Source organism: Bos indicus x Bos taurus, chromosome 7 (assembly GCF_003369695.1).
Source record: "Bos indicus x Bos taurus breed Angus x Brahman F1 hybrid chromosome 7, Bos_hybrid_MaternalHap_v2.0, whole genome shotgun sequence".
Taxonomy (NCBI): domain Eukaryota; kingdom Metazoa; phylum Chordata; class Mammalia; order Artiodactyla; family Bovidae; genus Bos; species Bos indicus x Bos taurus.
Window position 1 is genome coordinate 102,719,227 of NC_040082.1, and position 21,724 is coordinate 102,740,950.

General features: G+C 54.3%; 2 protein-coding genes across 4 annotated transcripts; both read right to left on the minus strand.

The window, feature by feature from the left end:
• Positions 1 to 431: 431 nt before the first annotated feature.
• RASAL3 (RAS protein activator like 3) lies at positions 432 to 12,669 on the minus strand. The gene is made up of 18 exons (XM_027548063.1): positions 12,598 to 12,669; positions 12,121 to 12,455; positions 9,953 to 10,083; positions 9,722 to 9,800; positions 9,549 to 9,610; positions 8,713 to 8,783; positions 7,846 to 7,972; positions 7,662 to 7,760; positions 6,675 to 7,217; positions 6,193 to 6,337; positions 5,797 to 5,941; positions 4,447 to 4,683; positions 4,158 to 4,359; positions 3,934 to 4,052; positions 2,508 to 2,898; positions 2,067 to 2,224; positions 1,508 to 1,571; positions 432 to 1,401 (listed from the first exon to the last, which is right to left on the minus strand). The coding sequence occupies exons 2-18, from the start codon at positions 12,440 to 12,442 to the stop codon at positions 1,258 to 1,260; spliced, it is 3,039 nt and encodes a 1,012-aa protein (XP_027403864.1). The 5' UTR covers positions 12,443 to 12,455; positions 12,598 to 12,669; the 3' UTR covers positions 432 to 1,257.
• Positions 12,670 to 15,900: 3,231 nt separating this feature from the next.
• Positions 15,901 to 21,635, minus strand: PGLYRP2 (peptidoglycan recognition protein 2). Of its 3 annotated transcripts, XM_027548064.1 has the most exons (6): positions 21,547 to 21,635; positions 20,814 to 20,937; positions 18,592 to 19,677; positions 17,874 to 18,084; positions 16,971 to 17,268; positions 15,901 to 16,010 (listed from the first exon to the last, which is right to left on the minus strand). In XM_027548064.1, the coding sequence occupies exons 2-6, from the start codon at positions 20,902 to 20,904 to the stop codon at positions 15,921 to 15,923; spliced, it is 1,776 nt and encodes a 591-aa protein (XP_027403865.1). In that variant the 5' UTR covers positions 20,905 to 20,937; positions 21,547 to 21,635; the 3' UTR covers positions 15,901 to 15,920. The 3 variants fall into 3 exon arrangements, with proteins under 3 accessions (XP_027403865.1, XP_027403866.1, XP_027403867.1); XM_027548065.1 differs by lacking the exon at positions 21,547 to 21,635 and having other exon boundaries at positions 20,814 to 20,995; XM_027548066.1 differs by lacking the exons at positions 20,814 to 20,937; positions 21,547 to 21,635 and adding an exon at positions 20,380 to 20,744.
• Positions 21,636 to 21,724: the final 89 nt, after the last annotated feature.

Genomic DNA, 21,724 nt, shown 5'->3' on the forward strand with positions numbered 1-21,724 from the left:
TATCCATACAACCAAGCAAACATCCACCCATCTCTGCACATAATCCTTTCATCCAGTCACCCAAAAGTGAAGTCACTTAGTTGTGTCCGACTCTTTGTGACACCATGGACTGTAGCCTACCACGCTCCTCTGTCCATGGGATTTTCCAGGCAAGAGTATTGGAGTGGGTTGCCATTTCCTTCTCCAGAGGCTCTTCCCAACCCAGGGAATGAACCCGGGTCTTCCGAATTGTAAGCAGACAGTTTACCATTTGAGCCACCAGGGAAGATAGTCACCCAAACACCTATCCATCAATTGCATGTTTGTCTTCTCCACTAGAGTGTAAGCTCCATGAGTACAAGAGTCTGTTTGTGGAGTTCATTATTGTTTCCCCACTGCCCAGCCTGAGAGTCTCAGGAGACCTCAACAAATGTACATGCAGTACATATAACTGCTTGCTCATTTAATTCAAATATTTATTTCCTACTATGAACCAGGCCTTTTCCAGACAGACATACCCATCCCAGCTAACCACCTACTCAACTACTCACCTACCAGGGCAAACATCCAGCAAATGCTAACCTATTCATCTGCCTATTGTCCTATCCACCCTAATCCTCACCCATTTACCCACTCATGATTCAAGTGCCCATTCATTTTTTTCAACCACCACACACAGAGCTTAACTTTCTACATATCTACCCACTCCTTTCATCTGTCTCCCAGACCCACGCCCTCACTGAATCAAGGAGCCAATGTTGGAATTGGAGTGTTATGAAGATGCTCTCATCCGAGACCTGGAAATTAGTGGAGATGAGATCTGGGCTTTACTGAGAATCAACTGCTACCCCTAACAATGACCGATACTTTTTATCAAACATTTTAAACTCTAGGTCTTTTACTGTATAAGGAACTTTAAATCAATTTTACAAATGAGGAGATCAAGGCTCTGAGAAAAGTGAGGGACTAACGTCACAGAGCTCATGAGAATCTCCCTGCATCGCCCCACTCCCCTGAGACCTGCAATTTAGGGGAGAGTTTGAGAGAGCTGGATTGAGGGGATGGAGTTTGCTTTCTGATTGGCAAAATTCAGGGGCAAAAAAACCATCGACTTTTACTGAAATCAAGATTTTACTGGGGAACCTAATAGTGCCAGACTGTTTGGTACCTACAGCTCCACTCCCTACTGTAGGCCACGTGGGTTTGAGGCAGGGGGTGGACAGGCCCCTTAGACGGCTTTCTCTCTGCTCCCAAAGCACATCGGGCCGAGTGGGCAACTCAAGTGGTGTCTCCGTTGATGCAGGGAGCTTTGAGGGGCACGGGCTGGCTCTGGGACTCCGATGTCCTGGGAAGAAGCTGCAGGTTCTGGATGGTATCCTTCAGCTGGGCCTGAGTACTCTCTATCTCAGCTAGTCGGCACTCCTGGGGAGGCAGCGGCAGTAGACTCAGAGCCGGGTGAGGGTTGCATCCCAACTCGCGTTCCCTCACCCAGCCTAAATCTGTCCCAGGGCTAGGGCATGGGTCTCACCAGACTTTTCAGCCTGTGGCCCTCATTGGTTGAACGATCGCGCCCTGGATCCAACTTCGCGGTCCTGTAGGAATTACGGGTGAAAGGAAAGAGTCAGAGGCTGAGAGACTCCCCTAGAGCTCCTGGTTGGAGTCAGGGACTCTGGCGCGGAGCTTGAGATGGAGGTGGGGTTTATCCAGCCTGGGGGTGGGGCCTAGATACATTTCAAGAAGGGACTGCGGAATTAGAACCTGGACTGGCTGCGATGAAAGGACCAATCAACCAGTCCTGCGTGAGGTCGTGAGCAGGATAGGGGCGGGCCCAGACTAAGAGATAGCGGGTCTGTCCCAACTTGTTTGGAAGGAGCTGACTGAGGGACTGCTCGAGAGGGCCTCCCAGAGACTTGGGGTGGATGGAGGTGACCAAGAAGCGGGTCTTAGATGTATAGGGGCGGGTCTTACAGAGGGGGCGTGGCCGTGCCAGGCGTGATTTGGGTGGATTTACTGGGAGGCGGGGCCTGAGCCGATTTCTCTTTAGCAAGGCCGCCTGGGGCGGAGCTAGTAGAGAGGGCGGGGCTTACCCTTCTCGGAGCCTGGAATCCAGGAGCTGAAGCTGGGTCCGAAGCTGCTCCTGCTGCTCGCTCAAGGACCGGATGTGGGTGCTGAGTGACTCCACGAGGCCGGACAGCATCTTCAGATCCTGACGCAGGGCAGCCACCTCGCACTGAAGCTCCGCCAGCTATGGGGAGGGAGCAACTGTAACCTGAGCCACTGTCCTGCCCCTTCTCCCCACGGACACTGACTGACCTCCCTGTTCCGTTTGCTCTTCCTCCTAACCGCCCTATGGGGTAATGACGCTCTAATTGTACAGAAGAGGAAAACTGAGGCTCAGAGAGGGTTGGGTTAGGTCTGAATCACAGACCACAGCAAGCTCGGTGTTTGAACCGAGACCTGCCTATCTTTCAGTCTTTTTCCAATCCTGTTTCCCCACTCTATGCGCAGACCTGAGCTGTACACCTCACCTTGCCCACGGGTCGGTGGGTGCCCAGCGCCTGGTCTTTGTCTCTTGGCTGGTCCATCTGGCGCTGCCAGGGCACCGACGGCTTCCGAGGCAGCGATGCTGAGGCTCCAGTCCAGGGCCGGCCGCGGGGCGCGGGTCCCGCGTGTAGGGAGCCTTTGGGTCGCGGCCGCGGTCCGGCAGACGGGCGGCGGCGAGCCGGGCGGCCAGCCGGGACACTCTGAGTGCGCTTTACCGGCCGAGGCAGCCGAGGGGGCTGTTCCTCCTCCAGCCGCGGCCGGGCCCAACTACCTGCGCCGTGAACGCTGCGCAGGGACTGACTCTTGGAGATGAGAGGGGTGTGCTTGGGGAGGTCGCGGGGGGCCAGAAAGCCAGGCTTCTCCCCTGCAGAGATGCTGGGGGTGGGATGGGGAGCTCAGACTTCCACCGGTTTCTGAGCTGACCCCACCTCTACCTTCCACCAGAAATAACTCCACCCCTGATCTTTTACTTCTCTGCAAGCCCTGTGACTGAAGGGATCCCATTTTGACTTCTGATCCTGTCCTGGACTTCCGATAATACTGTCCCTTCTATGACCTCAATCTAATCTTTGATTCCTCTCTAGCCTTGTCCCGGAGCTCTGACACAGTGTTACCCTTGACTTGAGCCTCTGTGTAATCTCTACTTCCAATCTGCCGGAGCTTGTCTGCATGCTAAATCACTTCAGTCCTGCCTGACTCTTTGCAGTCCTAAGGACTGTAGCCCACCAGGCTCCTCTGTCCATGGGATTCTCCAGTCAAGAATACCGGAGTGGGTTCTCATGCCCTCCTTCAGAGAATCTTCCCAACCCAGGGGTCAAACCTGCATCTCTTACATCTCCTGAATTGGCAAGCAGGTTCTTTACCACTAGCACCACCTGGGAAGCCCCCTGGAGCTTGACCTGTGCTCAAAACTCTACCCTCTTCCTTCCCAATCTGACTCCCTCTTGTCCCCAACCTCTGACCTTCAACTGAACCTGTCTCTGCCTTCTGAAAGAACACGATCCCTGACTTCTGACCCCCAAAATGACTCTGCCCATAAACTTTGACCCCATCTCCCCCTGGGCCTGACCTGAGATCTGCCCCTCATTGCTGAAAGTGACAATGTCACTTTCTCTGACCCTAGACATTTCTCTGACCCTCTCTCTGCAATGCCTAATCCCCACCTCAGAGTCCAATCTGACCTGATGCCCCCCCTCTCTGATGGCACTGTGAGCCTCTCCCTGACCCCCAAGATGACCCTGTCTCTAGCCTCTGACCTCCATCCTACAATGTCTCTGATGATGAACATGACCCTGTCTCTGATCCCTGACATGATCCTGTCTTCACCTCTGACCCTGTGCATGCCTTTGGCCCTTCCCCCACTCCCACCCATCAGAACTGGATCAGGTCAGACTTGAGGCAAGTAGATACCTGGAATGGCCCTGGGTGCGGGGTGCTGGGAGACACATTGGCACAGTCACAGGTACAGGTCGGCCCTCTTCGATGGCATGCAGGATAGTGGGCAGCGGTTCCAGGTTGTCCCGGGTGGCCTGGTAAAGCATGCAGGGAGGATGCTGAGCAAACTCTCCAGGACCAGAGACCCCTACTCTCTTGCCTCCCTACCTCATGTTCTGGGCTCTGTGCTCAGGCCACACCTGGTCAAGTTCAGCAAAGATAGTACAGAGCTGGGCATGCAGGACTGCCAGCTGGAGGGCCAGGTCACTGCTGCCCTGATAACCACTGGGTGCTGTGTCTGCATCCACCGTGGCCACCTGGTCCAGGAAATGTTGCATGGCAGGTCCATGATCCTCCAGAAAGGTGTTCATGAAGCTCATGTAGGCTTCCTTCTCACCAAACCTGCATCAGAGCCCAAGTGGGTGGGTCAGGTCCAGCATCTGCCACCCCCACCACCCCAGTGTGGCTACCCAGCCTCCCAGCACCTACGGAGCACGGTTGGCAAGGTTCTGGATGACCTTGGCAATCAGTGTGAGGGTGCGGGCTGGGCCAGGTGCCGGGTGCTCTGGTGCTAGGCCGAAGAGGCTGGGTGACAGAATGGCAGGACACAGGAGCCGCAGAAAGAGAGAGGCACATACGAGTCGGGGCCCCAGTGCCTCAGAGCCACGTGCTTTGCATGCTTCTCGCCAGCCTGAGAACACAGTGCCCAGCTCTGCTGGGAACCAGCTGGGAGAGAAGAGGCAATAGTCAGAGGGGAAAGATATGAGCATAAGGTTCATGGATGATAGAAATCCTAAGGTTGGGGTCAATAGATGCCTGCATGCTAAGTTCCAGGATAGAAGACGTTGGGGATAATGATGGTTGGGGTTATAGGTCTCCTTGGGGTCAGGGCTTATTGGTGGTATACTCATTGTGGTGACTTCTGGAGTCAGAAATCTTAGATTTGGGGGTATAGGTTCACAGGAGGACAGAAGTCATGAGCTTCATGTCCAGCTATAACTGGATATGAAACTGGGGTGCCAGACAGAGTACATAATATGAAGTAGTATAAGATTGGGTCACAGAGTCATCTAGATTCAGAAATCATGAGATTGATGTCCTAGGTGACATGGGATTAGGCACACAGGTTAACCTAGGGTCAGAGGTCAAGGAATTGGAAGCCTAGGAATTCTAGTTACATGGGATTTGGGATTCAGGGTTACTTAAAGTCAGGGATCATGGGATTGGGAGTATGGCATTACTGGAATCAGAGACCATAGGATTGAGTGAAAGTGAAAGCATTAGTTGCTGAATCCTGTCTGACTCTGCAACCCCATGGACTGAAGCCTGCCAGGCTCCTCTGTCCATTGAATTCTCCTGGCAAGAATACTAGAGTGGGGTTGCCATTCCCTTCTCCAGGGGATCTTCCCAAACCAGGGATCAAACCCAGGTCTTCTGCATTGCAGGCAGATTCTTTACTATCTGAGCTACCAGAGAAGCCCCAGTAGGATTGAGACCCTATGTTAACTGGGGTCAGGAGGCATGGAATTAGGGTATGGGGTCACCTGTAGTCTAGAAGACAAAGAATCAGGTCCTATGTTACTTGGGGTTAAGTAGCATGACATTGGAATGAGTTGCCAGATTTAGCAAATAAAACTTTAGGAAAAACAGTTAAAGTTGAATTTCAGATTTTAAAAAATTGAATACTTCTTTTAAGTATAAAAAGGTATGTCACAAATATGGTATCTCATTTAACTGGGCATCCTATATTTTATCTGGAAACCTTAATTTGGAGTCAGAGCTAGCATAGTGACTGAGAGCACTGACACTCACTTGTAGCAGTGGTGCCCTGACACTCACTTGTAGGAGTGGATGATGTTCTCAAAGACCTCCTTGCAGCTGTTTCGCAGTCTGCTCTGGTGCTGGGGCAGATCTGAGGCTGGGCATTTACTGGGGTCCACCTCACAGTCCTCGGTGGAGGCACAGAGACGCCGCACGACCTGTCCTGCAGTCCAGCACAACCAGAGTGGGCCTGGACCATGACCACAACCCACAGCACCCAGCCTCCAGTTCCATCTCCAACCTACTTCGGAGGCACCTAAAATCTTGGGGAACCTCCAGTTCGCTCTAGAATCCCAGCATCCCCAGGGCATCACCCACTACCAGAATCCAAGTTTACCCAAGGGTTCTCAGATTTCTCCTGGGTTGCCCTAGCGGGCTCAACTAAGCTTCTGACCCCTGCCCCACTCTGCTCACCCAGCGTCTCTTGGAGGTAATCCTGTGCCACCAGCTTCATGTACTCATCGATGGCCTTGGTGGCCAATGTGTTTTCCCGGAACAGCAGTGCCTCACGGCCTCCACTGCGTGCCAGCTCTGCGGTGCCCAGGTCTGTCACCAAGGCCTAGGCATAGTGGGGTTACATTGAGCTGGGCGCGGACTGAGTCGTGAGAATCCCTGCTCTTGGCGGGTCCCTCACCTTTGGGGCACAGGCCCTGCCCCTCGCAGCTGCTGCCCAGGCCCATTGGCCTCGCTGCTGGGGTTCTTAACTAAACGGGAACCTCCGCATCAAAGCAGAAACTTGGGTCTCACGGTGCAGAAGCTCAGTTCAGACCCCACCCCTCACGGTGCCCCGCCCCTCGAAAGTACCACTCTGGTGCTGGTCCCCGCCAACTCCCCCCTTGGAGCACACGATCGGTCAGCCCCTGGTCACCCGGGTTCGTCCCGTCGCGGCGCCGCACCTGAGCCCGGCCGGTTGCCCGCAGCACGCGCACCATGGCGGCGGCCAGCTCTTCCTTGGCTTGAGCGGACAGGGCGAGTTCGAGAGCCCCGCAGAGGCGCGCGTAGTGGAACGTGAGGAACTCCGCCAGCTCCTTGTAGCGCTCCGACGGCAGCACTCTCAGGCGCCGCGCCCGGATTCGTGCCCGCAGCGCCGCGCCGGCTGGCGCCCCGAGCAACGGGAACCAACGCTCCAGACCCGCGGCGGGCGCCCGGGGGATGCCCAGCTCTTCCAGCGCCAAGGCCACCCGGCCCAGTACCGCGTCCCCGGGGCCCGCTCCGCGTAGTCGCAGGGACAGACGACGCGCTGGCGGCAGCGCCTCAAAATGGAAGCGTTCTGCCCAGAAGAGCTGGCCCGGGCCGGCCCTCGGAGTCGTGCGCGCCAGCAGCGCTCCGTCCAACCACAACTCCGTGCGCACTCCTGGCGCCGCCGCCGCCGCCCGGGGCAGCCCCTTCACTTCGTGCACCCACACGCTCAGCCACGTCTCTTCCCGCTCCACGTTGTCCTGCGGACCAAAGCAGAGACAGGAGCGTGGCTTCGGTGCTCCACATGGCGCACCAGAGGTGAGGCGCGGGACGCGTGCTCCCAGGGGGTTCGCTGGACCTCTGGGGGAAGACAGCGGGACTATGGGGATCCTACGATGATCCTCTAGCTTTTCTGGGTCCTCCCGGAAAGATCCGGGGTCCAGGGAATGGAGGAGTAACCGCGTGGTGGAAACTTGGCGACTCCCTGGGGTGCAAATAGGGCTTGGACTGAATACAATCCGAGCTGTGGAAGGGGCTGGTAATTCATGGAATAGGCGGAGGATCTCGGAGTGGTTGCAAAAGTGTAGGAAGGCAGATGTGTCCAAGGGGCAAAGTTTTGGCACGAGTGGGATTTGGGTTGGGTGGAAGGGGCGGGGCCCGGGCTGTGGGCGGGGCCTCCAAGTCCGAGCTTACGCACTACCGACCTGACTAGGCTGGAAGTGGCGACGAAGGTCCTCGATCCAGCGGTCTCTCTCGGCAGCTGAGCGACAGGAGAAGCAGCGACTCCCGCCCGCCCATGTTACCTGTTGAGGAGGGGGAGTCGAAGAGTGCAGTTGAGGCCAAAGGTTGAGCCAAAAGGTTGCGAGGTGGAGAGTTGCCTTTACTTACCTGGAAGCAGTGGGGCTCCTCCAGCAGGCTGGGGTGCAGTGGCCAGACCCGCACGTCCCGCTCGGCTCCGAGGTCCAGTTCGGAAATCGTGGCCAGCGATTCCCGGGAGCCCAGAGCACTGGGGGGCCTGGCGAAGGCGCACGTGAGCAAGCTGTCATTCCTACTCACTCCCTTGACCTCCACAACCTGCCCCCTACAGCCCAAAGGGTGGAAGGAAGCCAGAGGGAACTTGAACCTAAGTTGGACGTGAATCCATCCTTTGACACTGAATTCCTCACTGTCTGTGTACTCCAGTCACACTGGCCTTCTTTTTGTCACTTCATTTGTCCTCTTGACCTTTGCACTTGCTGTTCCTTCTGCCTGGAATGCTTTTCCTGTCCTTTTTGGCCTGATTAACTTCCATCTAGACTGACGTGACTTAGCAGCAGCAGCAGCAGCCTTCAGATCTCCCCGGAGGGAGGGAATGGCAAACCACTCTAGTATTCTTGCAAGGAAAATCCCACTGACAGAGGAGCCTGGTGGGCTACAGTCCGTGGCATTGCAAAGAGTCAGACATGACCACACACACACACACACACACACACATCCTTCACGTCTCAGATCAAGTGTCCCTTTCTGAGACACTCACTCCCAAACCAAGGTGTTGACTCGGCTGCTATTTTGGAGTTACTGTGTCACACTCTGCCCCCACCCTTCAGTGGAGGGCTGACTCCATGCTAAGGGTCTTTCAGTGGCGCCAGCATTGCCCAACAAGGGGCAGGACACAGAGGCCCACAGGGTATATTTGGTGAAGATCAGAATTATCGGCAGGAGGAATGGAGGGGCAGTGTTGAATCCCAGCTCCTCTAGCTCCTCAGAGACCCTTACCCATCTCGGGAAGCACTGGCTCCTAGCTCTGACTTGGCCTTTTTCTTCTCTTTCAACCGCTTCAGCAGCCCCTGTGGGGAGGGGGACATCAGCTGGGCAGAACCCTATGTTCCCTCCTCAGGTCCTTTCCTCGACCCACCCAGGATGTCCTGGAATATCTATTGATCTTGGGGGAAATCACAAGTTCAGACTACGTTTGCAGGAATATTAAAGGCAATCAACAGCTGCCATTTCTAAAGCACCTGACATAGTGCTTTCCTTCACTGTCTATAGACTTTTCATAAACAGCCCCAAGAAGGAGCTTCTCTCACCAGCTTCATTTGACAGATGGGGACACTATGGCCCAGAGAGGGTCAGTGACCTGGTCAAGATTGCCCAGGAGGATTTCCCTAGTGGTTCAGTGGGTAAGAATCCGTCTGCCATTGCAGGGGACACGGCTTCCGTCTCTGGTATGGGAAGATTCCACATGCTGTGGAGCAGCTAAGCCTGAGCATTGTATCACTGAGGCCAAGCTCTAGAGCCCACGATCTGCAACTACGGAGCCCAACTGGTGATTACTAAAGCACATGTGCCTAGAGCTCATGCTCCACAATAAGGGAAATCACTGCTATCAGAAGCCTACACACCTCCAGGAAGAGTAGCCCCTGCTCACAGCAACTACAGAAAGCCCATGAGCAGTAACAAAGACCCAGCACAGCCAAGAATAAAAACAAATAAATTGAAAAAAATTTTTTTTAAATCCCAGGAAATTAATGAAAAAAGATCACCCAGGAAAAGTCTGCCCTTTCACCTCTGAGGGTCTGAAATCTTTCCTCTCCCCCCCACCCACCACTTACACGAACATTGTGGATCTGGTGGGGGCCAGCAGCCTCTGGATCTGTCTTTCCAGGGGTCCGATCTGTGGGTGGTCAGGGGTAGAAGATTGTGGGGGTGGGTGGGATCACCTTGGATTCTGCCCCACTTTAACAGGTTCCCAAATGCCCCAGCTCTCCCTGTCTCTCAAGCTTACCTGGATCCTTGAGATTCCCTGAGGCCACGTGGATGCTGCTCTCAGAGCTAGCGCTCCCCATCCGGGGCTGGCGAGGACCCTGTCCCCCAGCAGGAGTGGATGGTCAGAAAGGGGAGAAAGACAGACAGAAGGAGAGGCAAACACCTTTCTGTTATACCCCTCATGCTCCCTTACTGCTGTTCTTGCTCCCTCCCTTTCTTCCCCTTTCCTTGCCTGTGTGGCCCCTCTTACCTCATCTTCATTCCCAAGCAACACCAGCTTCCCATCAAGTAGTGTGAAGGCTTCGATGTTCCAGACGGGCACGTCGGGGGTGGGAGCCTCTGGGATCTGTGTGGCCAGGGGCTCCAGCTCCGGCTCAGGCTCTGGGTAGAGGAGGCGGTGCTGGGGGCCTGGGAGTCCCTTCTTCTCCCTCAGGACAACCTTTCCACTCACCAAGGCTCATCAAGGCTTCCCTCCTAAGTGCCTCCTCTTCCCAACCCACCCAGCAGTCATATCAGGTGGGGACAAGCCTCTACCCCTCTCTGGGCCTTGTCTCCAGTAGCCCTGGGTAGTAATGGGGAGTGGATGCAGCCCCACAGACTATGTGCCCGGTACTGTACTTACTACTCCGCATTCCTTCTCTCATTTAATCCTCCAAAAGCCATTCAAAGGGCTATTATAACCCCCATTTTACCAAGGCTGCTGCCATTTGCTGCTTAATCACTAAGTCGTGTCCGACTTTTTGTGACCCTGTGGACTGTAGCCCGCCAGGCTCCTCTGTCCATGGAATTCTCCAGGCAAGAATACTGCAGTGGGTTACTGTGCCCTCCTCCAGGGTATCTCCCTGACCAAGGGACTGAACTCAGGTCTCCTGCATTGCAGGCAGATTCTTTACCACTGAGCTACTTAGGGAAACCCCTTAACCACTGGACCACCAAGGAATGCCCTGCACTGGATCTTGAACAGCAGATTTGATTTGACAGAGATTGAGGAGATGGTAGCATGAACAGAGTGAGCAGGGTTTCTCAGCTGGCTCAGGGGTAAAGAACCTGCCTGCCAATGTAGGGGATGCAAGAGACGGAGTTTCAATCCCTGGGTTGAGAAGATGCCCTGGAGTAGGAAATGGCAACCTGCTCCAGTATTCTTGCTGGAAAATCCCATGGACAGAGGAGCCTGGTGAGTTATAGTCCACGGGATAACAGAGATTCGGAGATGACTGACCAACTGAGAGCACACACACACACACACACACAGCTTGAGGAAAGGCTGGGATTTGGCACGTGGCCTGGTCCAGAGAAATAAAGGGAGGCATGAGGAGGGCTTGGAGGGCTTAAAGGCTGGAGGGGAAGGTTAAGGAAGAGATTGGCAAAGCCTTGGGTGTCAGTTAGAGGAGATGGGGATTCATCTTGAAGGTATTAAGGAGCCATGGGAGGTGTTTGAGTAGGGGAAGAATGGGGGGCAGGGGCTTGTCAGAGAGCTCTCACCGGATGCTATGGAGTGGGCAATACCTGATACCCTGGAGGGGGCTGAAGGGATACCCCTGCAAAATGGGGATATGAGTGATGAGAATTAAATGAGCTTTCAGAAATGGGAGGACAGCATCAACCCTCCCAGAGGACCCATCTGTCCTACTGTTTTACCACCAGGGGAATAAGCGATAACTCCATTTGCTAATGATCACATAAAATGTGCTGAGTCCCAGGCATTCCTGAGCTCCAACCCTCATGGTACCCTTTGCAATTCTAGGTCTCTCTGTGTGACACTTAGCCCCATCTGTCATCTCCTCATTTACTTGTTTACTGCCTGTCACACTCACTGCACCATGAACTCTATGAGGTAGGCAGGCACTTTCCTCTGTTTTGTTCCTGCTGTGTCCTCAGTGTCTAAGTCAGGGCAGGCCTAGGACATAGTAAATGCTCACAGACCTCTGTTTGAATGACCAAATGAATGAATGATATACGCTTCAGGATAGGAGTCATGATTCCATTTTAACCAGTGGAGAAACTGAAGCTCAAGGAAGAGGAGATACTAAGACATTGAGGCTGGAGGGCAGGAGAGTAGGAGACAGCAGAAATGGGTATCCAGGCAGGAGAGAAGACGCCTGGGCCACTGAATATGAGGAGAGACCTACCAGGGCCAAGAGCCATTTGGCATCTGGACAGTGCTGCCCCATCAGTCTGTTCCCTGCCCCTTCCCCTGGATGGACCCCCAGCTCATAGGTTCCTAGTCACTCCCACCATGCCCAGGCCCCTGGGGTGAGGGGGAAAGAGGGAAGAGGGCAGCCAGCCGGGCCCCCAGCCACTTCCTGTTGGGCTTTTGCACTCCCCACAACTTCCTGTGTCTGTAAGGCTGATGCTCCGGAGGCAGACAAAACCTCCCTGCATCCGGGCCTCCCAGCCCTGGGTGGGGGAGCCATGTACCTGGGTTTTCTGGCTCCGGCTCTGAATCCAGCGGTGGGCTCTTGTTTTTCCCCCAGAGGCTCTTGGATATTTTCAGGCGGCTCGTGCGTGACTCCTTGGGGGGTGCAGAGAGGACGCGACGAAACAGCGAGCGCGGGGCCGGCTGGCTGCTGGCCGTGGTCTCCTGGTGGCTCTGTGCCCTCCCCCATCCTGCAAGGCGGCCCCAGCGGAACCCCCCAGCCCCCTTCTCCCCACCACCCCCTGAGTGCCAGCGGTAGGAGGTTAAAGGAGATGGGGCTACAGGCTGGGTTTGGGAGGCCCGGCTTGGTGAAGGTGGGTCCATGGCAGAGATTCTCCTGGGGGAATGAGAGGGTGATAATTCTGTCCAGTGTCTGCCCACCAGACAGGGTTGTGCTGTCTTCGTTTCCGCCCCCTCCTCACCCTCAGCTCTGCCCCCAGGGAACCCCCTTTGGGGGCCACATGCACTCCCTTTCTTACCTTGATTTCCTGACCAGCCTCAGAATCAGCAGCCGTCTGCACCCTGCCCGGCTTCCTCCGGCTGAACGCAACTCCACGTGACCCTGTCTGTCCCACCCCACCCCACAGCCAGGCTGGGAGGGCACAATAGGGGGCAGGATGCTAGAGGAGAGGAGGTGACAGAGCAGGACCCAGAATCTCTCAGTGACCAGGAGGCAGCCTATGCCCCTCTTTGAGCCTCAGTTGCCTTCTCTGCAAAATGGGTACATGCAGATCAAATGCTGGAACTCTCATCCACTGCTGGTCAGAGGGTAGACCGACTCATCCAAGCTGGAAACCTGGTGTGATCTTTGAATATTGACCATATACCTCTTCTCTGACTCAGGAGTTCCACATATTGGGTGTATATGCTAGGTAAACACCCAACACACATGCCCACCAGCCCTATTCATAATGTGTGTGTGTGCTCTCAGTTGCTCAGTCATGTTCTACTCTTTGTCTTACTCTTTGCAAGCCCATGGACTATAGCCCACCAGGCTCCTCTGTCCATGGGATTTCCCAGGCAAGAATACTGGATCGAGTTGCCATTTCCTACCCCAGGGGATCTTCCCCACCCCGGGATCAAATCTAGGTCTCCTGTGTTGCCTGTATTAGCAGGTGGAGTCTTTACCACCGAGCCACCAGAGAAGCCCTTATAAAGATTGCATGCTTGCGGGCTAAATCGCTTCAGTTGTGTCCAACTCTGCAACGCTATGGACTTTAGCCTGCCAGGCTCCTCTGTCCATGGAATTCTCCAGGCAAGAATACTGGAGTGGGTTGCCATACCCTCCTGCAGAGGATCTCCCCCACCCAGGAATCGAACCCGTGTTTCCTGCGTTTCCTTCACTGGCAGGCAGATTCTTTACCACTGTGTCACCTGATACCCCAAACTGAAAACAACCAACATGTGCATATACAGTAAAATGGATAAATTGTGGTCTCTTCACATAGTGAAATATTATGTAACAATAAGAATAATCTAACTCAGATGAATCACAAACAGTGCTGAACAAAAAAATACAAACAATGAAGATTAAACACTATGTATTTCCATTTATATGAAGTTCCAAAGCAGGCAAAACATGTGTAACAATTCAGGAGACGGGTTTCCCTTTGGAGGGGCTGGAGACCGGGGAGGTGGAGGAGCACTAGGGAGCCTTTGGGGAGCCGATCACTTTTTTTAAATGAAGTGAACTTCACGTAGTATAAATATAACCTCTTTTATTTCTTGAGCTGAATGTTGGTTACATGGGTGTGTTCTGCTGTGAAAATTCATTAACCACACATTTGGGTGCTCTTTCTTTCATCTCTGTTATGCCACAATAAGTGTTCACTTGAAAAAAAAAAAGAGTGTCCAAATGCTGTTCAAAGGAACGAGTGAGTTAATGCGAGAATCAGTAGAATACTGGCCCACTGGTCCCAGGGTGAGTTTGAGTGCCAGCTGGTCCTTCTCTCACTGTGTGACCTCAGGCAAGTCACTTCCTCTCTCTGAGTCTTGGTTTCCTGATTTGTACAAGATGATAACATCAGTTTCAAAAGATTTATAATGGGACACCTTGTTTCTTCAACCAATGTTCCCTTCATGCCTGCTATGTGCTGGTACTGGAGAAGCAACAAGAAACAAGATGAACTTGATTCCTGCCTTTCTGGAACTCACAGTACAGCAAGACAGACAAGTCCTAAACATGACTTCTTCAAGTGTCCTAAACAGGACGCTTCTACATTGGTGAGGAGGGAGGACTTAAAAGAAAACAAACAGACTAGAGCAGAGGCTGAGCACAAGAGACCCACTTTCAACTGGAAAAACCCAGGAGGGCCTCCATGATGAGCTGGCATTTGTGACCCGAAGCATGAGAAAAAGCTGGTTGTGTGAACAGCTTGTGCAAAGGGAAGGGTGACCAGCGTTTAGGTGATGGGATGGGTAGAACTGCCCTCATTAGCATGTGGCCTGTGCAGTCACCCAGGGCCCCATGCTCAGGGCTCTACACTGAGCTTGATTTAATGCTCTGCTGTTGCTGTCTTGAAGTTTCTGCTTTTTGGACAAAGGGCCTGCGTTTTCATTTTGCACAGGGCCTTGAACATTCTATAACCTGTCCTGAGGAGGAGGGTCTTCAATGAGGATCAAAAACCCTTGTCCAGGGGCTGGACATGTTCACGCAGGTGCACACACCTTAGCTACGCCCTCCTCATCCATGCGGCACTCGGTCCACTCACTGCACACACAGGTAGCTTCTCCCAGGGTTCTGCTGGATCTCTGAGCCTTCACCTCTTCACTGTGCACTGGCCCCACTCCCTGCATTTTTGCTGGAGGACTTTTTTCTGACAGGTGGAGTCTACATTGCCCGTACAGCTAGCAATCCCAAAGTGTCAGCACGTTAACACCTCCCTGGGAGCTCGGGGCTTCCCAGGTGGCTTGGTGGTAAAGAATCCACCTGCCAAGCAAGAGACATGAGAAGATCCCCTGGAGAAGGAAATGGCAACCCACCCCAGTATTCTTGCCTGGAAAATCCCAAGGACAGAGGAGCCAAGTGGGCTACAGTCCATGGGGTTGCAAAGAGTTGGACACTACTGAGTGACTAAACAGAAAAAAGAGAAAATAACCAGGGGGCTGCCCTCAACCAATGACTATGGGACTTGGAGGATCAGTACTCCAGCTCCCTTGCCCTTTAAGTGGGATGTCTGTGAGGTATATGCCCTACATGGTCCCCCAGACGTCCCCAGTAGGATGGAGCTCCATGTGCCTCCCATATCAACATGACTTCCCTACCTTGTGTCATTTCCTTATTCCCCAGGTGATATGTCCTGGGATCACCACCCAGACAAACTACTTCCACTGGGATTCTTGTCCCAGGGTCTGCTTCTGGGCAACCCCAAACTATAACTGAATGTGCAAATGCAGATGGTGCTTGAACACAGGCTTTCTATTCATGTCCTTTTTTTTTTAAATGTTTTTAAAAAATCATTTTATTTTCTGGCTGTGCTAGGTCTTTGTTGTTGTGGGTGGGCTTTCTCTAGTTTCAGCAAGTGGGGGCTTCTCTTCATTGCAGTGCTCAGGCTTCTCATGGTGGTGGCTTCTCTTGTGGAACACGGGGCTCTAGGTGTGCAAGGCTTCAATAGTTGCAGCACTCTGGTTCGATAGTTGCGACTTGCAGGCTCTAGAGCCGGGGCTCAATAGTTGTGACCACAGGCTTAGTTGCTCCACAGCATGTTGAATGTTCCCAGACCAGAGGTCAAACCCATATCCCCTGCATTGGCAGGTGGATTCTCAATCACTGGACCACCAGGGAAGTCTCTCCAAGGTCTCTTTATTGGAGGTCAGTGGATAGCAGTATCGTTGGAGGTGGTCTTCTCTTGGATCTGCTGGAGGCCCTCCTGGCAGTTCTTGGTTTCACGTTCTGAAAAAGACAAGAGAGTTTAGGTGGGGATGGTGGTGGTGGTGGTGATAGTGGAGCTGGGTTTGCCCTCTTCATGGTGGCACCCTGGATGGGTAAGAGGACAGGGGCCCAAAATGAGGAAGTTGGTAAAACCTCAACTGCAAGCCAGCTTATTGAAATGGAGTGGTAGTTTGAAAGTGGAGCATGATTGTACAGGGGTGATTATAGAGGTGGCTTTGTCATTATTGTTGGTGGTGTGGTGAGAATGTGCAGACTGGGCTTAGATTGCTCCAGCATAAAAGTTGTCATCAAGGGTCAGGGAGCCTGGGGCTGAACAAGCATCCTTGGGACTGAGATGCTCTGGGCAGAGGATTGCAACAACTGGGTTAGGGGCTGGGCAGAAGCTGTGTGGGCTTCCCAGGTGGTGCTAGTGGTAAAGAACCCACCTACCAATGCAGGAGACATGAAAGACTTGGGTTCCATCCCTGGGTTGGGAAGATCCCCTGGAGAAGGGCATGGCAACCTACTCCACTATTCTTGCCTGGAGAATCCCATGGACAGAGGAGCCTGGCAAGCTACAGGGTTGCAAACAGTCTGACATGACTGAAGTGACTTAGCATACAGCACAGAAGCTGTCCTATGCAAAGACGTTTTCTGTAGAGGATCACAGGCTTGATCACTGTTGTGTGGACAGAGAGACTTTGGGTTGAGAGCAAGGGTGAGGGCAAGGTTGGGTGGCTGGGAGAGGGGCAGGGGCAGTAGGCTATGTTGCAAGCAGAATGACTGAAGTCTGGGTCTAGATTGCCTGAATAGATTGCAAGGGAGTGAAGGGTCTTGGCTGAGGTTGTGAGCACAGGGTTACAGGAAGGAGTGAGAGGGGCCGGCTGGAGTTAGGCAAGCAGGCAAGGATCAGGGCACGCGCTGAGCTTGTGTGAACAGAGGGGCCTCAGGCCGAGGCAGTGCGGGCGTCGGGGGACTCACCTTGTCGAAGTGCGGCCAGGTGCGCAGCAAGTTGAAGAGCAGGTCGCCAGGGCACTCAGTGGGCACGAGCTGGCGGTGGCCTAGCAGCGCATAGTCTGGCCTCAGGAGGCCGGCGCGTATAGCGCAGCGCGGGAGCTCGTCTCGCACCGCTCGCAGCGCGGCCTCTGAGGGCAGCACCGCGGTGTAGTTGCCTATCAAGGCCACGCCGAAGCCGCGGGAGTTGTGGCCGAGTGTGTGAGCACCCACCCAGTGCCATCCGCGGCCCTCGTACACGTAGCCGTCTGAGCCCACCACGAAACTGCGGAGGAGAGGGAAGCAGGAACCAGACGGCGTGAGGTCTCGCTCCGCATCTGGCCCTCTACCCCAGTTTCCGCACCCGTGCCAAGGGCCACCGTCACCCCAAGTTTCCCCCGGTCACGCAGACTCCACCTGGTCCAGCCATGTCCCACTCTCCCTCCAAATGCCGCTCCAGAAATACTCCCGTTTCTCTGGATCTGTCCTCAACATTAGCCCGGTCTCTTTCTACCCAGCTCCCTCCCCATTATTTCAAGTCTAACTCCTCCGCAATTCTGACCCTTTTCTGGCTGAGATCATATCCATCATTGCTCGGTCCCAGACTTAGCCGCTACCACAGGTCCTGTTCTTCTCCCAAGTCTGGACTCCTTTCCTGGTTCCCACCCCAGACTAAAAAGAGTCCCACTGTTGAGCTTTCTAGTAGACTCCAACCCCAGTCTAGGCCACGCCCCTCTCCACCCTGGCTCCACCCACCCTAAACTCCGCCTCTGTTTTGACTGCTACGCTCTGTTTCAAACCCTGCCCCCTGAGTCAGGCTCCGCCCATCCAGTCTTTCCACTGCACCGCCCCTTGGTCTGCCCTGCCAGCGCTCCGCAGGTTCCCGCCCACCTGTATCCTATGTCGGACCAGCCGCGTGTCTGCTGGTGGAAACGTTGCATAGAGCGCATGTCTGCGGCGCAGCTCTCAAAACTGGTGCAGGGTGGCGCGGGCAAGTACGTGTGGTGCACATACAAGAACCCGAGCGGCAGCTTCAGCAACGTCGGGCGGCCCTGGTACGGTGCGGCACCCCAGCGGCAACGCGGGTGGATGGCTGGACACCCTGAGGGGAAGGGAATCCAGAGTGGGAGTCAGCGAGCGTTTCTCTGCCTGCAGCCTTCTCTCACACTAAGAGGGCAAGTAAGGATCATCCGTCCAGTCTCCTCCCAGATTTGGGGACGGTTCATTCTCACATCAGTCTTCCCCAGTGCCTCAGATGGTAAAGAATCTGCCCGCAATGCAGGAGACCCGAGTTCAACCCCTGGGTGGGGAAGATGCCCTGGAGAAGGGAATGGCTACCCACTCCAGTAATTCTTGCTTGGAGGATCCCATGAACAGAGAAGCCTAGCCACTGTCCATGGAGTGACCAAGAGTCCAATGCGACTAACACTTTTTACTTTTTTCACTTTTCAATCACACCACTCTGGCCCCCACTGGGAACTAAATCTAACAGCATCCTAGTCCTGTCAGCCCCCTCTGGAATCCCCTAACCATAGATACCACTGACCTGTCTGGCACTGAGGAGGTATCTGTGAGAAGGATTGTCTCAGTGGGTGGGGGTCCTACTCACCTAGGAAAGCCTCAGTGAACTCCTTGGTAGCGTGGGTGGCCACCTGTGCCAGCTCTTCTTGGCTCATGCCCTGTAGATGAGGGTGTGCTGGCTCTAGTCTCTGTAGCAGGATGAGGGCCCCCCATACTTGCTGGGTCAGGCTTGGGGCCGAAGTCAAAGCAGCTCCGTTGTGCCGTCGAAAGTTGCTTCGAAATCCTGGGTCTCCGGCTACCCCGGCTCCATAGTACTGGCTCAGCAGGTGACTGAGGGGTGGCCGGGGCGCAGGGGTCCGGCTCAGGTAGTCACCAAGGAGGGCTCCGTCCAGGGCACCGTTGAGGAAAGCCGTGGTGAGGGGTGATGCCTCAGGATCCAGGAGCGTGAAGGTCCTGGGAACAGAGAGCTGGTCCCAGCATCCCTCAGTTCCCAGTCCAGAATGATTCCAGGTCTGGGGGCCCTGGAGGAAGTTCAGGCCCAGGCCTCTGGCCAGGGTGACCACAAGGAGGCTGTCCACAGCAGTTGGTAACTTGGCCTTGGTATCTGGAGAGGAGGCTTGGACATCTGGAGAACCAGGTCTAACTTCTGGAGAGGTGGCTCCGACATCTGTATCTTTGGTGCTAACATTTGGAGACACGGCTCTGACATCCCCAGAGGTGACATCAGGAGAGGCATCGCTGAGCCCTGGGGAGGTGGGTCCAAGGGCTGGAAAGGTGACTCCAGCATCCGGAGGGGTGGCCGTGCTCTCTAAGGAGAGGTTTACGATTCTGTGTCCCTGAAGCCCTGCCCAAAGCCCTGCCAGAAGAGGCTCCACAGCCACGGTCGAGCCATCGGGTGCTAGTACCACCCCATATTCCTTCCCATCCTGCACGCTGTGTCTCGCCACCTCTCCCACCAGGCCTCGAAGCTCTGGGCTCAGCGAAGGAGGATCCAGCTCGGTGGTGTTGAGACTCTTCCCCTCCAGCAGGAAGTGATAGAGGGGACTGTGGGTACCAGAGCCCTGGGCTGTCAGCAGCCATGCAGCGGCACTATGGCCAGCCTCAGTGGCTGGCGCCTTCTGCTCCAGCTCAGCCAGGGCCTGGATGACAGAGTCCATGAGCAGGGGCAGGGTCGCTGTGGGAGGAAGGATGGCATTAACCCAACAGCCCAGTACCCCTTGTTCCTCAGCCTCCTCCTGCTGCTCCTGCATCTTCTCAATGCCCCCAGCTCTTTGTTGGACAACTTTACAATGTCTGACACTGCCCTTGTGTAGGTGAGGAAGCTGAGACACAGACAAAAGGTTAAGGAGCTTAGACTATCCGTGGGCACTGTGGAGCCAGGACAGCTTCATGAGCATGAGAGATACACCGCCAGGTTGAAATTCTAAGATTGCTCTTTTGAGTGCTGTATGAAGAATATAATTTTTTGGAGGGCAGATCAGAGTAGAGAAGGGGAGAGAGGGTGGAGGTAAGTAGTGAAGGTGGCTGAAGCCAGGATGGTGATGCTGTGAAGGATAAGAGTGGGCAGTGTCTCCAGGTATCTTGAGGGAATGATGGACAGTTTTTCTTAGTGGATTGGAGTTTGCACAAGTGTAGAGGGAACGGTGTCTTGAAGGGTGCCCAGGGGAGGGGGAGCCTGTGCCATGTGGGAGAAATGTCAGTGGCTGAACTTGGAACTTAGAAGTGTGGGGCTCAGAGCTAGGGTGAGTTGTTGAATAATAGCTGACATTAATTAAATATTTACTATGTGCCAGGCACCATTGTAGGTGACTTATATAACTGAACACATCTAATCTTCGCAAGGACCCTATGAGCGTGAAGAGGTTAAATTACCTACCTAAGATCACACAGCGAGGAAGTGGCAGAGGCAGCATTTGAACACAGGAAGTCCTAATCCTTACACTCCACCATCTGCTGCAATTCAGACTCTTCTCCAGACAGTTCACATAGTAATTCCTCTATAACTTTGCTTTACTCTCTGCCTAAAATGTCCTTTACTGCTTCACCACCAAGTAAAATTCTTCTTCCTGTCCTAGATTTATGTCCCCTCCTCCAGGAAGTCTTCCTAATTTTTGCTCTCTTGGCTCCAGTTTCTTCCCCCAACCCTTGCCCGGATCCTATGGGGATGGGAACATCTGTGTTCCCAGACTGGAGTTTCCTAGAGACTTGAGCCTTGTGAGTCCAACCTCACCCTGTAAAGAGCTGGGCACAGAGGGGCAGTAATGTACTGAACTAAGAGTCCTGGCTTCAGGCCTCTGCCTTCTGACCCACCTGTCCCTGGCTCCGGCTGCAGCAGCAATCCATACAGGATCCAGAGTATACCCTGGACCACCACTGTGGGCTTCCAGTTTCCAAAAGACATAGCCGGTTGACCTCAGTGGAGATCTCAGCAGGGCTGGAAGGAGACAGGGAAAACAAATAGTACCTTTGGCTACTGTCAAAGTCCAGCGGTGAATGACACGGCTGCCACTTGTAGAGCTGTGGACCCGAGGCAGCAGAGGCATGGGTACAGAGTGCCGTGCCTCAAGGTCATCTGGGTCTCAGGGGCTCCCCTAGCCTATCCCATTTCTCCCAGGCTGAGGTCAAGGATCAGTAAGTTCCAGGAAGGGCGTTGGAAACCAGATAGTTCAGACTCCATCAGAGTCAGCCCATTCCCCAAGAGAGGTAGACTGAGGCCCATCCAGCATTCCACCCTTCCTATGGTGATAGTTTTGTGGCTGCTTCTGGCCACCAGAGGGGACTCTCAAGTGCCTGCCCAACTGGTAGGACAGGCTGTGCTGAGAGTGGAGAGAGGAGAGGCCTGCCTGAAGTTGACAATACCTCCTGCCTTATCTGATGCCAGTGCTTTAGCCTCAGGCAGAGGGAGCGTAGGGGGACTCGGAGATGTCACCTCTCATCTGGTTCCAGCTCCGGATCCCATGCCACTAGGGATAGCTGAGAGCAGGAATTGGGCTCGGGGGAGGTGTTCGGGACCCTGACTCTGTCCCCGGACCTGACAGCTCACCTGGGCTGGTGGTGAGGGGTTCTCTCCCTTTTCCTCTGGTGTCCGTGGCCAAGTCCTGCTGAAGAGAGCCCGTCTCCCCTTTATCTGGTGTCAGGTGGGATGGGCTCAACGTGACTGGGGCTGCCATGGATATTGCTTCACTGTGGGCCTTCCATCTCGAAACCAGCCCAGGGAGTTT

Bases quoted from the DNA above. Each gene is read 5' to 3' on its own strand.
- RASAL3 (XM_027548063.1), bottom strand. From the start codon at position 12,442: ATGGACCCACCTTCACCAAGCCGGGCCTCCCAAACCCAGCCTGTAGCC. The intron at 4,360-4,446 runs GTAGGTGCTGGG...GCTCTGATGCAG, and splicing joins AACCTTGCCAACCGTGCTCC to GTTTGGTGAGAAGGAAGCCT. The intron at 4,053-4,157 runs GTGTGGCCTGAG...ATGCTTTACCAG, and splicing joins TCTTTGCTGAACTTGACCAG to GCCACCCGGGACAACCTGGA.
- PGLYRP2 (XM_027548064.1), bottom strand. From the start codon at position 20,904: ATGTCTTTTGGAAACTGGAAGCCCACAGTGGTGGTCCAGGGTATACTC. The intron at 18,085-18,591 runs GTGAGTAGGACC...CCTTCCCCTCAG, and splicing joins GTTCACTGAGGCTTTCCTAG to GGTGTCCAGCCATCCACCCG. The intron at 16,011-16,970 runs GTGAGTCCCCCG...TGTCTTTTTCAG, and splicing joins CCTGGCCGCACTTCGACAAG to AACGTGAAACCAAGAACTGC.